Here is a 14,945-nt window from a genome sequence, read left to right on the forward strand (position 1 = left end):
GATTATGGAATATTTTATAAGGAATTATTTTAGGTATATTGGATATCCAGTATTTTTGGGTGTGGTTGCCCATAGAATTTAAGGAAAGTTTTTGTTGTATCCTGAATCAGATTTGGTTTTATCTAAGGGATTTCTGATCTTGCTTAGTGCATTGTTATGAAACATTTTATTTGAATTATTACAGGTAAATTGAATTTTTCCAATTTTTTGGGTTTATTTACCTGTTTCAATAATACTTTTTGTTGTAACCTGAACAAGGAATGTTAGTGAGTTAGTGGGAAATTACATATAAGTTTTTTAAAAAAATTCAAGAGTGTTCACAATATATGTGCCTGTTTATATTTATATTTTTTTATCATGTATTTATTATATTTTTTCTAGGTATTTCTATGAAGTTTCATTGACTAATTTAACTTCAATAATGGAAATAGAAATTTGATCTTTAGTAGAATATATAGATAATAATCAGATCAGGCGATACACATTAACTGTACGAAATTAAAATGTATTTATAATGGCAATATTAAAATAAATAAATAATAATAATTACAAATGATAATTTAGAACATACAAATTTATCACAATGAAATTTGTAAATACTTGATCATATTTTTACTTTCAAATTCGAGTTGCGATTCTACCATTTGGTTTGGAATTAATTGATCTCGGAAAATAAAAATAAAAATCAAAATAGTACATATATGTAAATAAATCGGTCTAAAAATAGCTGCAAATGCAAGTAGATGCATCGTAGAATTTGCGTTTTATATGGTATTATAGATACTCGTGCTTTTGTGAAGGGCATACTTTTATAGATAAATAAATGTATATATATATATATATATATATATATATATATAACGTTTATAAAATTGAGAAAAAAACTAACTAAAAAAAAGAAAACTGTGTGTCAAAAAATTAATAAACTGAGATAATATTTTGATTGATTTTCAAAGTGTATTCTTAATTTTTTTATTCTTAATTTCTTTTTATGACAAATATGAATTAAATATTCGCTAATAGTTTTTTCGAAAATCACAATAAAGAGTTAAATAAAACTTTGAATTATGTATCAGAATTATTTAGTAATGTATTACTAATAATAATATATTTTAATCATGACTTAAGACTCAAATTATCCTTATGGCTATAAAAGATGCTTCAGTAATACGTCTGTTGTATAAATTATTTTAAAAATATCTTAATGGGTTAATATGTTTTATATTGTTTTTTTAATTGTTTTAATGAGTTATTTTTAAGTCATTTCATTAAATTTTGGCTAGTTTCTTCAATTTAAGTTGAGTTGCAATCTAAACAATTAATTTGATAAAGGAGATTTCTAAGACGTTCGATGTTAAGTCTTTTGTTTTAGTAGAAACAGTGTTAGATTTTTTTTGTTACTAATGATAATAAATTTTAATTATAACTTAAGACTCATATTATCCTTATAATGGATATAAAAGATACTTCAATGGTACTTCAATGGTAATTTAACTAGCTGACCCGGCAAACGTTTTTTTGCAAAGTAAGGTATATTCTAAACAATTTCTAGAGAATCAAAAATATTAACACTTTAAGTGTATAAGCATGGGTTGTTTGAATGCTATATACAATGAAGTATTATAAGAACAATAAACCCCATTAGTTTGTCTATATTTTATCAATACAATCAAACTGGAAGTTTTATACACTTTCTATAGAAAACATGGTATAATCCAATCCAAGTCATTTTTGGTCTTTCGACATATTGATTACGTTTCAAGTTTGTCAGATTCTTTTTTGATTCAGGATTTTGTGTATAATTGTAAATAATACTACTGAGCTAATACAAAATTTTCAAATTTCTGCGAGGAGAGATAGAAAATGAATTAGGTATTTCTTCTTTAACCTGCTTTTTGAAAAGTTTCAAGTAACATTCGATGAATTGAAGTAAATTTAATAAAAAGTATAGAGTAGAGCAGGGCGAGGCACAAAGGTCCAATTTGACTTTGAGCATATATAAACTATATTATGAAAAGCAAACGAATCATATCACAAATAACACATTTCAAACGAACAATTATCTGACTACGTTCAGTAAAACTGCCAGCTACTTCCTCGTTGTAGAATTGTGCTTTTTTGCTGTCTTTCAAAAAATTGTTATCTAGACCTTTTTACCCTAACTTGGAACAGCCAGGTGGCGAACAGGTTGAATGTCTTATTTTAATTTTAAAGTTATTTTACAAAATAATTACACTGCCAACGGAAGAAAATACTTTTATTATGAATTTTCAAAGATTACAGTTTATCTCCAGATAGCAAAGTCATAAGAATCAAGGTTATAGCTGGTTATACATCTTTTTCTCTCTACTTTTCAATTCCTTGTTAAACAATGCTTAACTCTACTGGTTTTTGACACATCGCTGGTGGACCTTTTTAAACCCGGACTTTCATATATTACTATCTATTCTTCGATAAAATCTACGAAATTATAACTGGGAAAATGTTATTCGGCAAAATGTCCCTTTGATCGATACCAAATTTAGGTTTTGAATTTAAATAACTTAAATAAAAAATAATATAACCTAGAAAATGTTTTATAAATACTAATGAGTATATAATTACACAAATGAGATCTATCAGAGCACCGTGTTTGAGAAATATATGCCAAAAAGTGCATTTTCATATTAACATTTCAAAAAAGTTGATATTTAGTTTCTAGTAACACTTGCGGCCCGTTTACTAACGTTTTTATATATAAATAAAACTGCAAACCAAACTATTTACTACAATTTATTCTCAATTAAATAATATTCACGTAAAACATCCTATTAAACGTAATTGAACATCATCTGTCAAAAAGGTTTGACATTTCACGTATTAGCCACCGTCCATTGTTTTATTTAAGTTACGCTTCTACAAAAATTTTCAAATTAAAAATGTAAAGTTTTTACGCGATTTTGAAATAATATCTCACCTGTCCGACCATCTCTGGATTGGCACAAATTTTTCATGACTAAGACTGGCCAAATCCATTCAGCCGTTTTCGAGTTTTATTCCGACATTTGAAAGACAGACATTTTTATATATAAGAAGATATAGTATCGTCGGGTTAAAAAAAAATCTATATTATGTGTTAATATGTTCTGTATATTTTCTTTAAAATGTAGTATAGTTGGAATAGAAAAATAAATATTATATTATAATGTTTTATTATGTTCTGTTTGCATAGTTTTAAATTATTTGGAATTTTTTCAACCGTTTTTATGTTATTGAATAGATTTTTTTAAAATTTGGCTAATTTTTCAAATATAAGTTGAGTTGCAATCTAAACACTTAATTTAATAAATGTTAAATAATGTGAATTCTAATACGTCCGATATTAAGTCTTTTGTTTTAGTAGAAATAGTGTTACTAAGAATAATATATTTTAATCATGACTTAAGACTCATATTATTCTCATAATGGTTATAAAAAATACCACAATGACACGTCTTTTGTCTATATATTTTTTTAATATATTATCTAGTCGGGTTAAAAAAATCTATATTATATCTTATTGTATTAATATGTTCTGTATGCATAGTTTTAAATTGTCTGGGATTTTTTAATCGTTTTTATGCGGTTGAATTCGTTTTATTAAATTGTGGCAAATTTCTCCTCGAATTTTTGTAGTTGCAATCTAAACAATTAATTTGATAAATGAGATTTCTGGGACGTTCGATAGTTTTTTTTTACTAATACAGTATTAGTAATACTAATATATTTCGATTTTAAATTGAGACTCATGGACCGATTCTGCGCATAACAGAGAAATGTTACGGCATGGCTATGTTACGCTCCGACTCCCCATACATTATGCGAATGAATCATACTGAATGCTGTCAAAATATCATGTATTTGCTGTTCATTCCGGCGTTTTAAACATAAACTGCAACGTCACTCGTATGTTACCTAAGAGGAAACAGAAACACACACTTATCTAACATCGTTTTTTTGACATTTGTGCGGCTTTTAGGTTATGTTTTGTATGAGAAAACCTGAGAAATTCGCCTGACTGAACACCAACCGCATAACTTTTGTCTATATTACTATGGAAAATTCTTCATAACATGACCTTATCATAACATTGCGGCAGAATCGGACCCTCATATTATCCTTATAATATCTATAAAAGATATTTCAATTATACGTCTTTTTTATATAAATATATTTTTCGCTATCGTCGGTTTAAAAAAATCTGTATAGACCAAAGGTTATTTTGTTTTAAAATATTTTGTTTTAGTAATAATAGTGTTAGTCACTGTGCTAAAATTGGTAATTAGATTTACAAAATAAGTTTTTTTTTTCAAGGAAAATAGAGTTCCTTAATTCCTGAAAACAGATGACACCAGAGTGAGTCCTTAAGTCAGGTAAATTATTATGGTCAGTAGTAATTTTATTTACTAAAAAAATCTCTTTTGAATTTTTGGTGATTACTCTAACTGACTTTGCGAGAAGATCAAAATGTCACTTATACCTAGCCACATATAATCTTCACTTAAATTCATTATAATTCTCGAATTTTCTCCCAATGTCCTCTGTCCTCCTATCTCCTATAATATTAGGTTTGGTGCGCATGTGCCTTGACGACGAACTGTGACGGTTCTTTCGGTTGTCAGCCACCAGGCGCATTTATTTTTAGATGCAAAAAGAAAAGCGAAGAAACTGGTTTATACACACTTCATATAATGAGTATAGACGTTTTATGTTTATTTTCTTTTCGAGATCAATAAATTTCAAATCAGACGATTGAATGACAGCTGGGCAAAGAGAGAACAGGTCTGAATGCAATAAATGATAAATGGAGAAATATGCGAATGCAGATGATTTGATGTTAATTTTGAATATCATAAAGTATTTGTTCTATGTACTATACTACTTACTACAGTGTATAAACTGGTTGGTATTGGTATTTTGCCTTGAGGCAAGTTACATGAACTTTCCGATATGTGTAAATAATCGACTTGAAAAATAAATAAATTTATGAGTGGATTTATTACACATAATTGAAAGCGTTCGAACAAGTTAACTCGGAGAATTTTTTAAAAGCAAATTTTCAAAAATCAACAATTTTGATAATTGAACCAGTGTAGTTTGTTCATCGAGACCAAGTACTCTGTCGTTATACCAATTAAATCGTCTAATTTTAATTTTAACAAACATCAAAAAAAGTACTCATTTTATCTAACTTTGAATTTTTAAAATTAAACTATTTGTCGTAAGGCCGTAATATTTCAGTAAGTTCTATAAGACCATGATATATATCGCCAAAAAAAGTTCTATAAAAATCGGCTGGAATTTTTTTTCAACCGTTAATTACAAGAAAACGGCTCGACAGATTTTCACCTAAAACTAATCAGTATTATTCCCAACTAAAATCTTTCGAACAGTTTTTGATTTTTTTAAATCGATTCGGTAGTATTAGCTTAAATGTGGACGCAAAGTTTAGCCCTTTTTTCCAAATTACAAAGAAATGGCTTAGCCGATCGCTGCACAAAACTGAGAAAAACGATAATGCACATCGAAATACATCGATTGGCTTTTAAATTCTTTGAAATTGGTTCAGGCGTTTTTAAGCAAACGTCGATGAAAGTTCTAATTTTGACAAACGCAAAAAAAACGATATTTATTTTTGCAAACTTTGACAAATTTTTAAAATTAAACAACTTGTCGTAGGGCCGTAATATATTAGTATAATGTATTAGACTATGGCATCTACCGTCAAAAAAAATCATAAAAATCGTCGATTTTTCTTTATTTTTGTTACAAGAAAACGCCCGGCCGATCTTTACCAAAAATTAATCAGCACTAAATCCAACCAATATCTTTCGAACGGTTTTTGAATTTTCAAAATCGATTCAGAGAAAACATAAAATTAGCGAATCGGATTTTTTATGAAAATATAAACTTTTCCTTTGGGAAGTTAATAATAAACAATTATCATGATGTTGTTATAATCATTTTTTACTTATATTTTATTTATTTTCACTAATGACCTTAATCGCTGTCACAACCGTCCCGCGTATGTGGCCGGTTTTGCCACTGGCCTTTTTTGTGTGATTTGATTTTATGACTAATCTATCGTATTTAAAGACAGTACTTCAATATTTCCACGTAGACAAATTTTCAAATTACCATTAAATTTACTGAGCTAACTGGTATTTCAACAAAATTAGGTCTTATCAGAAAAAAGGGAAAAACCGTATCTAGATTTCCCTTACTTTTGATTTTGATATGTCACGAAGTTTTTCGGAAATGAACTAAACTACTGAAACAGTTTTTAATTTGACATGTTCTCTATACATTCACATCTAACTTGGTCACCTAACAAGTAAATGTAGTAATGGAAAAGTAAATTGATATAAATAAAGCATTTTTACACGAGTTAAAATAATGAAATATTGAATCCAACTCTGCTGATAAATATTTCTGACTGGATACAAGATAAAGGTTATATACAGTGCTAAATCTGTAAAAAATGTACCCATCATTTCACTTTGGGTGAATAATGTGGATATTACTTTGCAAAATCCATTAAAAACTGCAAATAAGACATTAAACTTGTTTGCGCCTATGGGGTAAAAAGAATCAAGTGACAAATTTTTGAAAAACAAATTTCTCCCGAATTAGCTGGGTTTTTCACTCACCATAGTCAGATAGTTGTTTTTCTGATATGTGTTATTTGTTGCAATAAAATTTATTTGGATTTTACAATATTATTGCTAAAATTCAAATTGGATCTTTTTGCCCCGCCTACCCTATATATATATCTATATATATTTATATATATATATATATATATATATATGTGTGTGTGTATATAATTATAAATGTATATATCTGCATGAACCAAAAAAACAGTTCTTTGTGGTTTTACAAATATTTAATGCATGTGAAACTTGAGCATGCGGTTTATTTTGTTCACATGTATAAGTATATAAATATTAACAAATTTTGCACAAGAAATAATAATATGTGTATGCAAAACTATTCCCATTAGTAATATAGACTATTGCTAAATGAAATTAGAAAACTTGTTACATAATTTTGGTCTTGAATATAATAATGTGACACAATTTAAAGTCTAATTTTGTGTTTTTCACTTATTTGCGGCAGTGATATATAAGACAGAGAATTTTTGATTAAGATATTAGTTACACGATTATCAGTGTTGTGATAAGTACAATAAATTCAGAAGACAAGATGAAATTCTTTGTTGTAAGTAAAAAGAGATGGCATTTAAGTAAAAATAAATACATCATATAACAATTTTGAATAATGTTCATTAGTAATATGGTAACATTCGTGATGCACACATTTATTAGTTTCAACCATTATACACATTTATATAATGATAAATTATAAATTACGTATTTATAATATCATTAAAAATATGTATAATATTTAAAAACAATGATGTAATTAAAGTCATGCTTCAAATATGACATGATCGGTTTGTCATTCTAATTAGCATTTAGAAATGAGCCTTCATTAAAGAGATGAAGTAATTGCTGATTAATAAATTCTATAATATTCGTTTACACAGTGGATTATGTTAAACAACGCCTAAGCAAATATTGTTTTCGCAACTTCACTTATCATGTAATTGTGTTTGAAGAACTTCATGTAATTAAAATTAACATACATTCATTGACTGCTTGTAGTTTACTTTTTCGCTGGCGATTTAATCTCATTCTTTGAACAGCTGTAATATCTGCCTTGTCTAAAAATATTTTCCATTTTAATAACTTCAAAGATTTATAGAAACTACGAATGATATAGAATTAATTTCCAAGGAACAGGGTGAAATATTAAGGAACAGGGTAAAATATTCTTCTGATTCAGGCTTTTTTCATTAAATCAAGATTTGTACTACGATGTAACTTTAAAATGCTTATTTATCTATGCCGATCCTTGTTGATATCGGTACGCATACAACGTTGATGCCGGTATGCATACATCGACAGATTTCTATTCACATACATATAGAAATGATATCATCGAGAGCGAATGACGAATCATTGGCACTCGACTCTTATCTTATCTTATTTGCCGTAACGCACTTCCGTTTCACTTGTACGGTTTTACACCCTAGTCGCGTCTAAAGAAGTTTTACTTCAATAATTATAGGAATAAAACCATACAAAAATATAATAGAATTTATTTTCATAAAATTCAAAATTCACCAAAATCTAATTTATCAGTTTTCAAAAAATCTTAATTTTTTTAAAAATTATAATTTTTGGGAAGTTTCAGCAATTTGCCTTAAGGCACGATGTCATACACCACTAGTCTAATTATTTTTATCAATATTTACCATATTTTTTTATTCCAGGTTGCTTTAGTCTGTGTCGCCCTTGGAGGTGCCAGCGCCGGTTACATCAGTGGCGGCGGTGGCGGTTTCGGAAGCTTCGAGGGCGGTGAAGGCGGCAGTGGCGGCGGTGGCGGACATGGACACGCTTACTCTTTCCAGAACCTCCACCAGACCGCCAAATCTGGCGAAAGTGGCGGCAACGGAGGCGGTGAAGGCGGACACCACTATTACCATGATGTATGTAGAAAAATTATAAAAAATTGAATTGACTTATTTTTATATTTATAGAAGATAATCTACTAGCAATTATTTAAAACAATTATTGATTATTTTTATTACTCGAATTTTTAATTACGGTGCGTGAAGTTCCAGCAATTTGCAATAGAGCACGATGCCATGCACTACGAATTTTCTTAGCTATAAATCTTGCGCAGTCCGAGACCTTTCCAAAGAATGCAAAATTGTCGAAATCGGTTCGTGCGTTCTGGAGTTTTGGTAATAAAAGTAAATTCTTATATAGGGTTAAATCTATATGTTTTGGTTGAAATTTAGGATTTATTTAATACTGAAAACCAATTTCACCAATAATTACAAAACAATGATATTCTAATTGTAAGGAAAAATTGATAGCCAAACATATACAGTTTGAAAATTTGTCAAAAAAAAGGTTTATATAGGTATGACATTATAAAACGAAAGAATATTAAGGGGCACATCTAGTGTAACCGCCTAAAACAAAGGTAATTTTTGGGAATTTATATTAAAAAAACTACTTTATCAATCATTTCAAAATTTTAGGAATATATTTATACATGTTTTAAGAATACATAGTAAAATTTTTGAAGAAAAAAATTGAATATTTTTTAAGTTATCGACGATCTCCAACGGCGCGACAAAAAAGGCTCTTCGCTGCTGCAGTGATTCCGGTCTTCTACGTGTATGAAATTAAAAATAAATCTCGTTAAACTAGATAATATTGTCTGTAAAATGAACTAAGAAAAAGAAAAAAAATCAAAAATTGACAAAATGACGGCGTTTTTTAAAAAAAAGTCGTATTTTACCCAAAATTTTGGTCGTTTTTGGACTGCCAAAATTCGATTTTTGATCCGATTAAAAAAACGATAGTTCATTTTACGGAGAACTATATATAGAGCAGGTAAACAAAATTTGATAGTGATCGGATCATTTGTTTTTGAGTAATCGCTCAGCAAATTCGGAAAATGCTGTTTCGAGAAAAACGCGTTTAAAGATTAAATGATCCATATACTATATATTATATATATACTCTTTAAATGGCTGTAACTCTAAAACTATTTAAGATATCGATTTAAAATTTTGGTATGTTATTTTTAACGGTATAACCTATCGAAATAATATAAAATTGAAAATTCGATTTTTTGAAAATTTCACACAAGTTTTTTTATATTGGTTAAAATTTAGGTTTCAGAAACAATTTTACCAACAATTACAAAACAATGATACTCTCATTGTAAGAAAAAATTGATAGACAAATATATACAGTTTGACATTAGACAATGAAGGAATATTAATATGAATATAAATATCATTTTTAAAGTGTGACAATTATCTCGGAAGTTGATAAAACCAAAAAACTTTAAACAGGCATCCATCCAAATGATAAATATAAAGAAAACTAAATTATGTCTCTTAAAATAAATTTAATGGATCCATACGTTTCGAATCCCAATTTGACTTATCATTGAAAAAGTACACAAGAGTAATTAGTGCACTAAACACAAAACAAAAACGTGTCAAAGAAAATTATTACTTAGAAACAAAGCATGTTAATATAAAATAAATAAATATGAATTATATTTCAAAAATAAATTATTCGAAGATACACATTTTTATATGTATTTATCTACAAGGGAGAATAATTTTATCTAAATATATCTCTATAATTTCGAGTTATTAGCATTAATAAAAAATGTAAAAAAACGCCATCAAATCTAATGGACAAAGTGCGTAATGTACTATCATTAAATATTTATATTTAAATTGCTGTCAATTTATATTTTGGTGTCTATATTATCGATTAAACTGGAAAATTCTGTATCTGACCACTCTGTAGGAAATCTATTTTAGTTTCAATGTCAATGGTTTATTTTACCAATTATTAAGGATTTTTGTAAAATAATAGAATCATAATGCAGAAATTTAGAATAATGCAATTTCACGATAACCTTATACTGGAATTTTTCTTTTTGGTTTTGCTTACTTAGAGCACTTGCCATACCTACATTGTTTTTACATTTTCACATTAAATAATTACTTTTAATTCAAATGAGCAAATCATATTCTTCTTAATTTCAATCCAACAAATCAAATGAAAATTCTATGTCAGGGCCAAGGACTCGAACCGAGTATCCCCGGCATGCGAGTCGGGAATGCTACTAAGTGAGCTATTCCCGGCACAATAAATATTTTAATCTGGTTTCTAATGAATAATTCTAATAGTAATATTTAAATGATTTGGAAGAACTTAAAAATAAAACATGTATAAAAAAGAGGTTTCGACTAAGAAATGATTTCCACTCAGGAAAAAATCGATTTCAACCAAATATATTGCTATATCTGCATAATTTTATGTTGTATTTGCATGCTTAATATTGTTTTTGTGGATACTTTTTTTAATTCAAGAATTCTAATGGGGTCCCCCGTGGCATAGGGGTAAGAGCCTTGGTCCTTGCACCAGATTCAATACTTACCTCGACCTATCTTGATCGTGACCAAGCAGCAAAAATATTTTTTTTGACTTCAAAATTTAAATGATGAAATATTTCTAGCAGTAATTGCAAGCAATTTTTCTATGATTTGTTGCTATAAAACATTTGGATTGCGTTTGCTTAAAAAATAAATAAAATAGTATCTTATCTAGTTTCTCAGGCAATTTATGGATTGGCCTCTAATAGCCAAGTAGAAATAGACATAGTTCAAGACAACTTATAATAGAATACCTCAAAATCTGATTCATATTGTTAAATGATAAGAAAGAATTATTATAAAAATATTTTTAATATATTATATAGCACTTCCCAGAGTACAAATACGATTATGCTGTAAAAGACCATCATACAGGTGACCACAAAAAGGCATGGGAAACCAGACATGGAGATGTTGTCAAAGGTACAAGTTTATATAATATTTTTGATGATGAAAGTATTCATATTTTTTAACTAATTCAACTTGCAAGAGATTTTGGTGTATGTTTTCTCTAAATTCTCTCAGGAATTGCCTCAAAATTTTCTCAAAAGCAGAAATTTTCCCCAATTTATGTTAAGCTTGCAAGAGATTTTTACCAACAAAGTTATCTTGAATAGTAAGTTTGCCGCGTACTTTTACTTAATTCTTTTAAGAAGTATCTCAAAATTTTCCCAAAAACAGAAATTCCTGCTAAACTTGCAAGATATTTTTACCAATAAAGTTATCTTGAACTCTAACTTTGTATTGAACTTAAACATATTGTGTCGGGTATTTTTTCTAAATTTTCTCGGGAATTATCTGAAAATTTTCTCAAAAACAGAAATTCCTGCTAAGCTTGCAAGAGATTTTTACCAATAAAGTCATCTTGGATAATATTTCAAATTTTGCCCATTTAAGGCATAGACTTCCTTATTTATGGTATAGTTAGACATACCACTATTCATTACAAATTTCAAAAATTAAGCTTGAGGTGATCGAGGGATAAGAACTTTGGCCTAGTTTTTTGGTTCAATTGACAACTTGATATCAATTAAAATATTGGCTTCAAAATATAGGTAGATCTTAAACATTTTTGAGATCTATATTTCAAAGGCAAACTTAAAATAAGAAATTTCTATAGAACATGAGGATTGGCTATCTACAAAATTTAAGGAAGAATATAATTGGTGTTTTTGGAATTCTTTAGATATGGATTAGTACTTGGTACAATTTCTGTCCATTTAAGGCATAGACTTCTTTATCTATGATATAGTAGACATATTACTATTTATAACAAATTTAAAAAATTGAGCTTGTCGTGGCTAGTAGAAAAGTTAGAACTTTGACCTGGTAATTAGGCAAGGTTTTTGGTTGAATTGACAACTTGATTTCAATTAAAAAGGTTGACTTGAAAATGTAGATTTCATTAGTTTAGATTGCTGATTAATATAAATTAAAAACTAACTAAAAACAAGAAATTCATATAGAACCTGTAGATTTTCTTTCTACAAAACTCGAGGAAGAATATAATTGGTGTTGGGATCTTTTAGATATGGATTGGTACTTGGTACGAACTATTTAGAATTAATGCAAAATTTAACACAAAGCTTAAGTGAATAATAATTTTGATGGGCTGTTGAAATTACTTACTAAAGACTTCTATCTTTTATTATGGATTTATACTTGACTATTTCTATGAAGGAGGTTACATGCTAAAAGAAGCTGATGGCACTACCAGAGTCGTAGAATACACTGCCGACAAACACAATGGCTTCAACGCCATCGTCAAGAGAATTGGACATGCCGAACATCCTCAAATTTACAAAAAATATGACGAAGGATCCTTCTAAATAGTTTTAAAAATTTAGGAATTCAAAGACCCCAACGATCGACCCGGAACTGAATATTTGTTATATATTGTATAAGTATTACGAGTTATATTGTATACGTTAATGAATAAATTGCATTTGAAAAATATAACAAAATATATTGCTTTATTATCGGGATTGTATTTTTCATACACATGTAGGAAGTAGACCTTCGCCAGCTAGTAGTCATGCAGAAAATGGTATTGCAAGCCTATTTGCTTTTCATAATGCTTTTAATATTATAAAAAAATCTCCAGACAAGTGAATTCAAATTTAGATTTTGGATAAGGTCAGATTTTTCGGGATTTTAAGTTTCATACACACATAGCAAGAAGATCTTGGCCAGCTAGTAGTCATGCAGAAAATGGATATTCCAACTACCTTTTCTTTCCAGAATACTTCTAAAATAATGAAAAAATCTCCAAATAAAGACAGATGAATTCAAATTTAGATTTTGGATAAGATTAAATTTTTTGTGCCCCGAGGCCTTATGGAAAGTTGTAAATAAGATAGAAGACTATAATAATACTTAGCATAGAGGTGCTTCATTTAGCACTTTTTTGGTTTAATTTGAAATTTATGAAAAGGGAATTTTTCAGTTTGAGATAATGGAATAATTAGTGGAATTCTCGAAAAAAACCTGTTTTTGGAGGATGTTTATATGAAAGATGTCAAAAAATTTGTACAAGAAATATCAGTTCATGGTTCAAATTATGATCTGATGCTGTTAACTTACCAAGAGAGAAATCAAAATAAAACTATTGTCAATAGTGATCCCGATGAAAAGAACTTTATACGGTATTTGTAAATAGTTCTGTGATCACTTTGTCCAGATATTACCAGTGTGAGAATCAAGTGGACTAGGTGTGAATTTGGAGAGAAATAAATGGTCATGACATTTTGTAAAGTTTCATAATCAACCAAATTTAATATATATTTTTATACATGGAAATATTTTTTTATATATTTTATTATTTCCATACCAATTTGTTGAAAATAATCCAAATATTGTTTGGAGTTCTCAAACAAGATGGGGTTATAGATGATTTATCCACTCAAGAACATCTAAGATAATGCAAAATTGATATATAAAGACATATATTTCAATAATTATGAATGTATTCATAACACTTCCGATACTGTTCGAATTTCTACCCGCAGATATATCATCCCTAATATCTGTTCTATCAATACAATAATTATTATTTTAAATATAAAAGGTGTGATACAATAGTGTCAGAAACAAGAAGGAAAGGAAAATTTTCTATAATGCAAAATATAAACACAAGATACATTTATAACAAAAATTAAACATGGAAATTAGATAATAAATTGATTGATCTGACTGATTTGGTTTTATTTATATTTGTAAGTACATATATTTATTTTTGTACAAAACAATAAAATTTGTATTTATTACTAAAGTCTATATAAAAATATGTAATAATTTAATGTGCACATATAAAATGATTATTTTTGACCGCCAAATGGCATTTTTAAATTTCTTTTTTGATTTTCCGAAACCGCTGATCCTGTCTACCCATACGTTTCGAGTCCCAATTTACCCAAAAATTTTATCAGTTCTTCATTTCGTCAATACAAATAAAGAGTTTTTTGAATTATTCAAATCGAACGCTCTATTATCTCAACAACTGAATTAACATTTTTAGCACTTTTTGCTCGTTTTTTCGAAAACACTGGACCTGCCTTTGCGAAAAACTAATCAGCACGTTTCCTTAGAATAGAAAATCGAATGTTTTTTGAATCATTCAAATATGTGTTCACGAAATCGTGCACGAAAAATTGTATTCAAACATATATACACATATATGCCAGAATGTTCAGAAATTTCTTAAACGTAAAGATATGCAAAAAATTTCATTTTCGATTTTTTGACGATTACAATTTACAATAACCCTATGGGAAGTTAAAAAATGTCATTTGGCGGTCGAAAATCAGATATTTTTCAATTAGAAACAACCAATATGAATGGGCATCAAAAACTTTCAAGAAATTACAAAAAAAATTAAATTTAAAAT

The 14,945-nt window shown here is 28.2% G+C and overlaps 1 protein-coding gene across 1 annotated transcript; it reads left to right on the plus strand.

Annotated features, from left to right (window-relative positions):
- Positions 1-1,450: 1,450 nt before the first annotated feature.
- On the plus strand, positions 1,451-12,931 carry LOC113389481 (adult-specific cuticular protein ACP-20-like). Its single transcript, XM_026626509.1, has 4 exons — positions 1,451-1,474; positions 8,357-8,572; positions 11,386-11,482; positions 12,740-12,931. The coding sequence occupies exons 1-4, from the start codon at positions 1,451-1,453 to the stop codon at positions 12,886-12,888; spliced, it is 486 nt and encodes a 161-aa protein (XP_026482294.1). The 3' UTR covers positions 12,889-12,931.
- The last annotated feature ends 2,014 nt before the right edge of the window (positions 12,932-14,945 follow it).

This window comes from Ctenocephalides felis, unplaced genomic scaffold, assembly GCF_003426905.1.
Source record: "Ctenocephalides felis isolate EL2017-DRISC unplaced genomic scaffold, ASM342690v1 CF-g0.4_SCAFFOLD_03573, whole genome shotgun sequence".
Classification (NCBI taxonomy): Eukaryota; Metazoa; Arthropoda; class Insecta; order Siphonaptera; family Pulicidae; genus Ctenocephalides; species Ctenocephalides felis.

Coding starts and splice junctions, on each gene's coding strand:
- LOC113389481 (XM_026626509.1), top strand. CDS start 1,451: ATGGATATAAAAGATACTTCAATG. Junction 1,475..8,356: donor ATATAAAAGATACTTCAATG/GTACTTCAATGG, acceptor TTTTTATTCCAG/GTTGCTTTAGTCTGTGTCGC. Junction 11,483..12,739: donor ACATGGAGATGTTGTCAAAG/GTACAAGTTTAT, acceptor ATTTCTATGAAG/GAGGTTACATGCTAAAAGAA.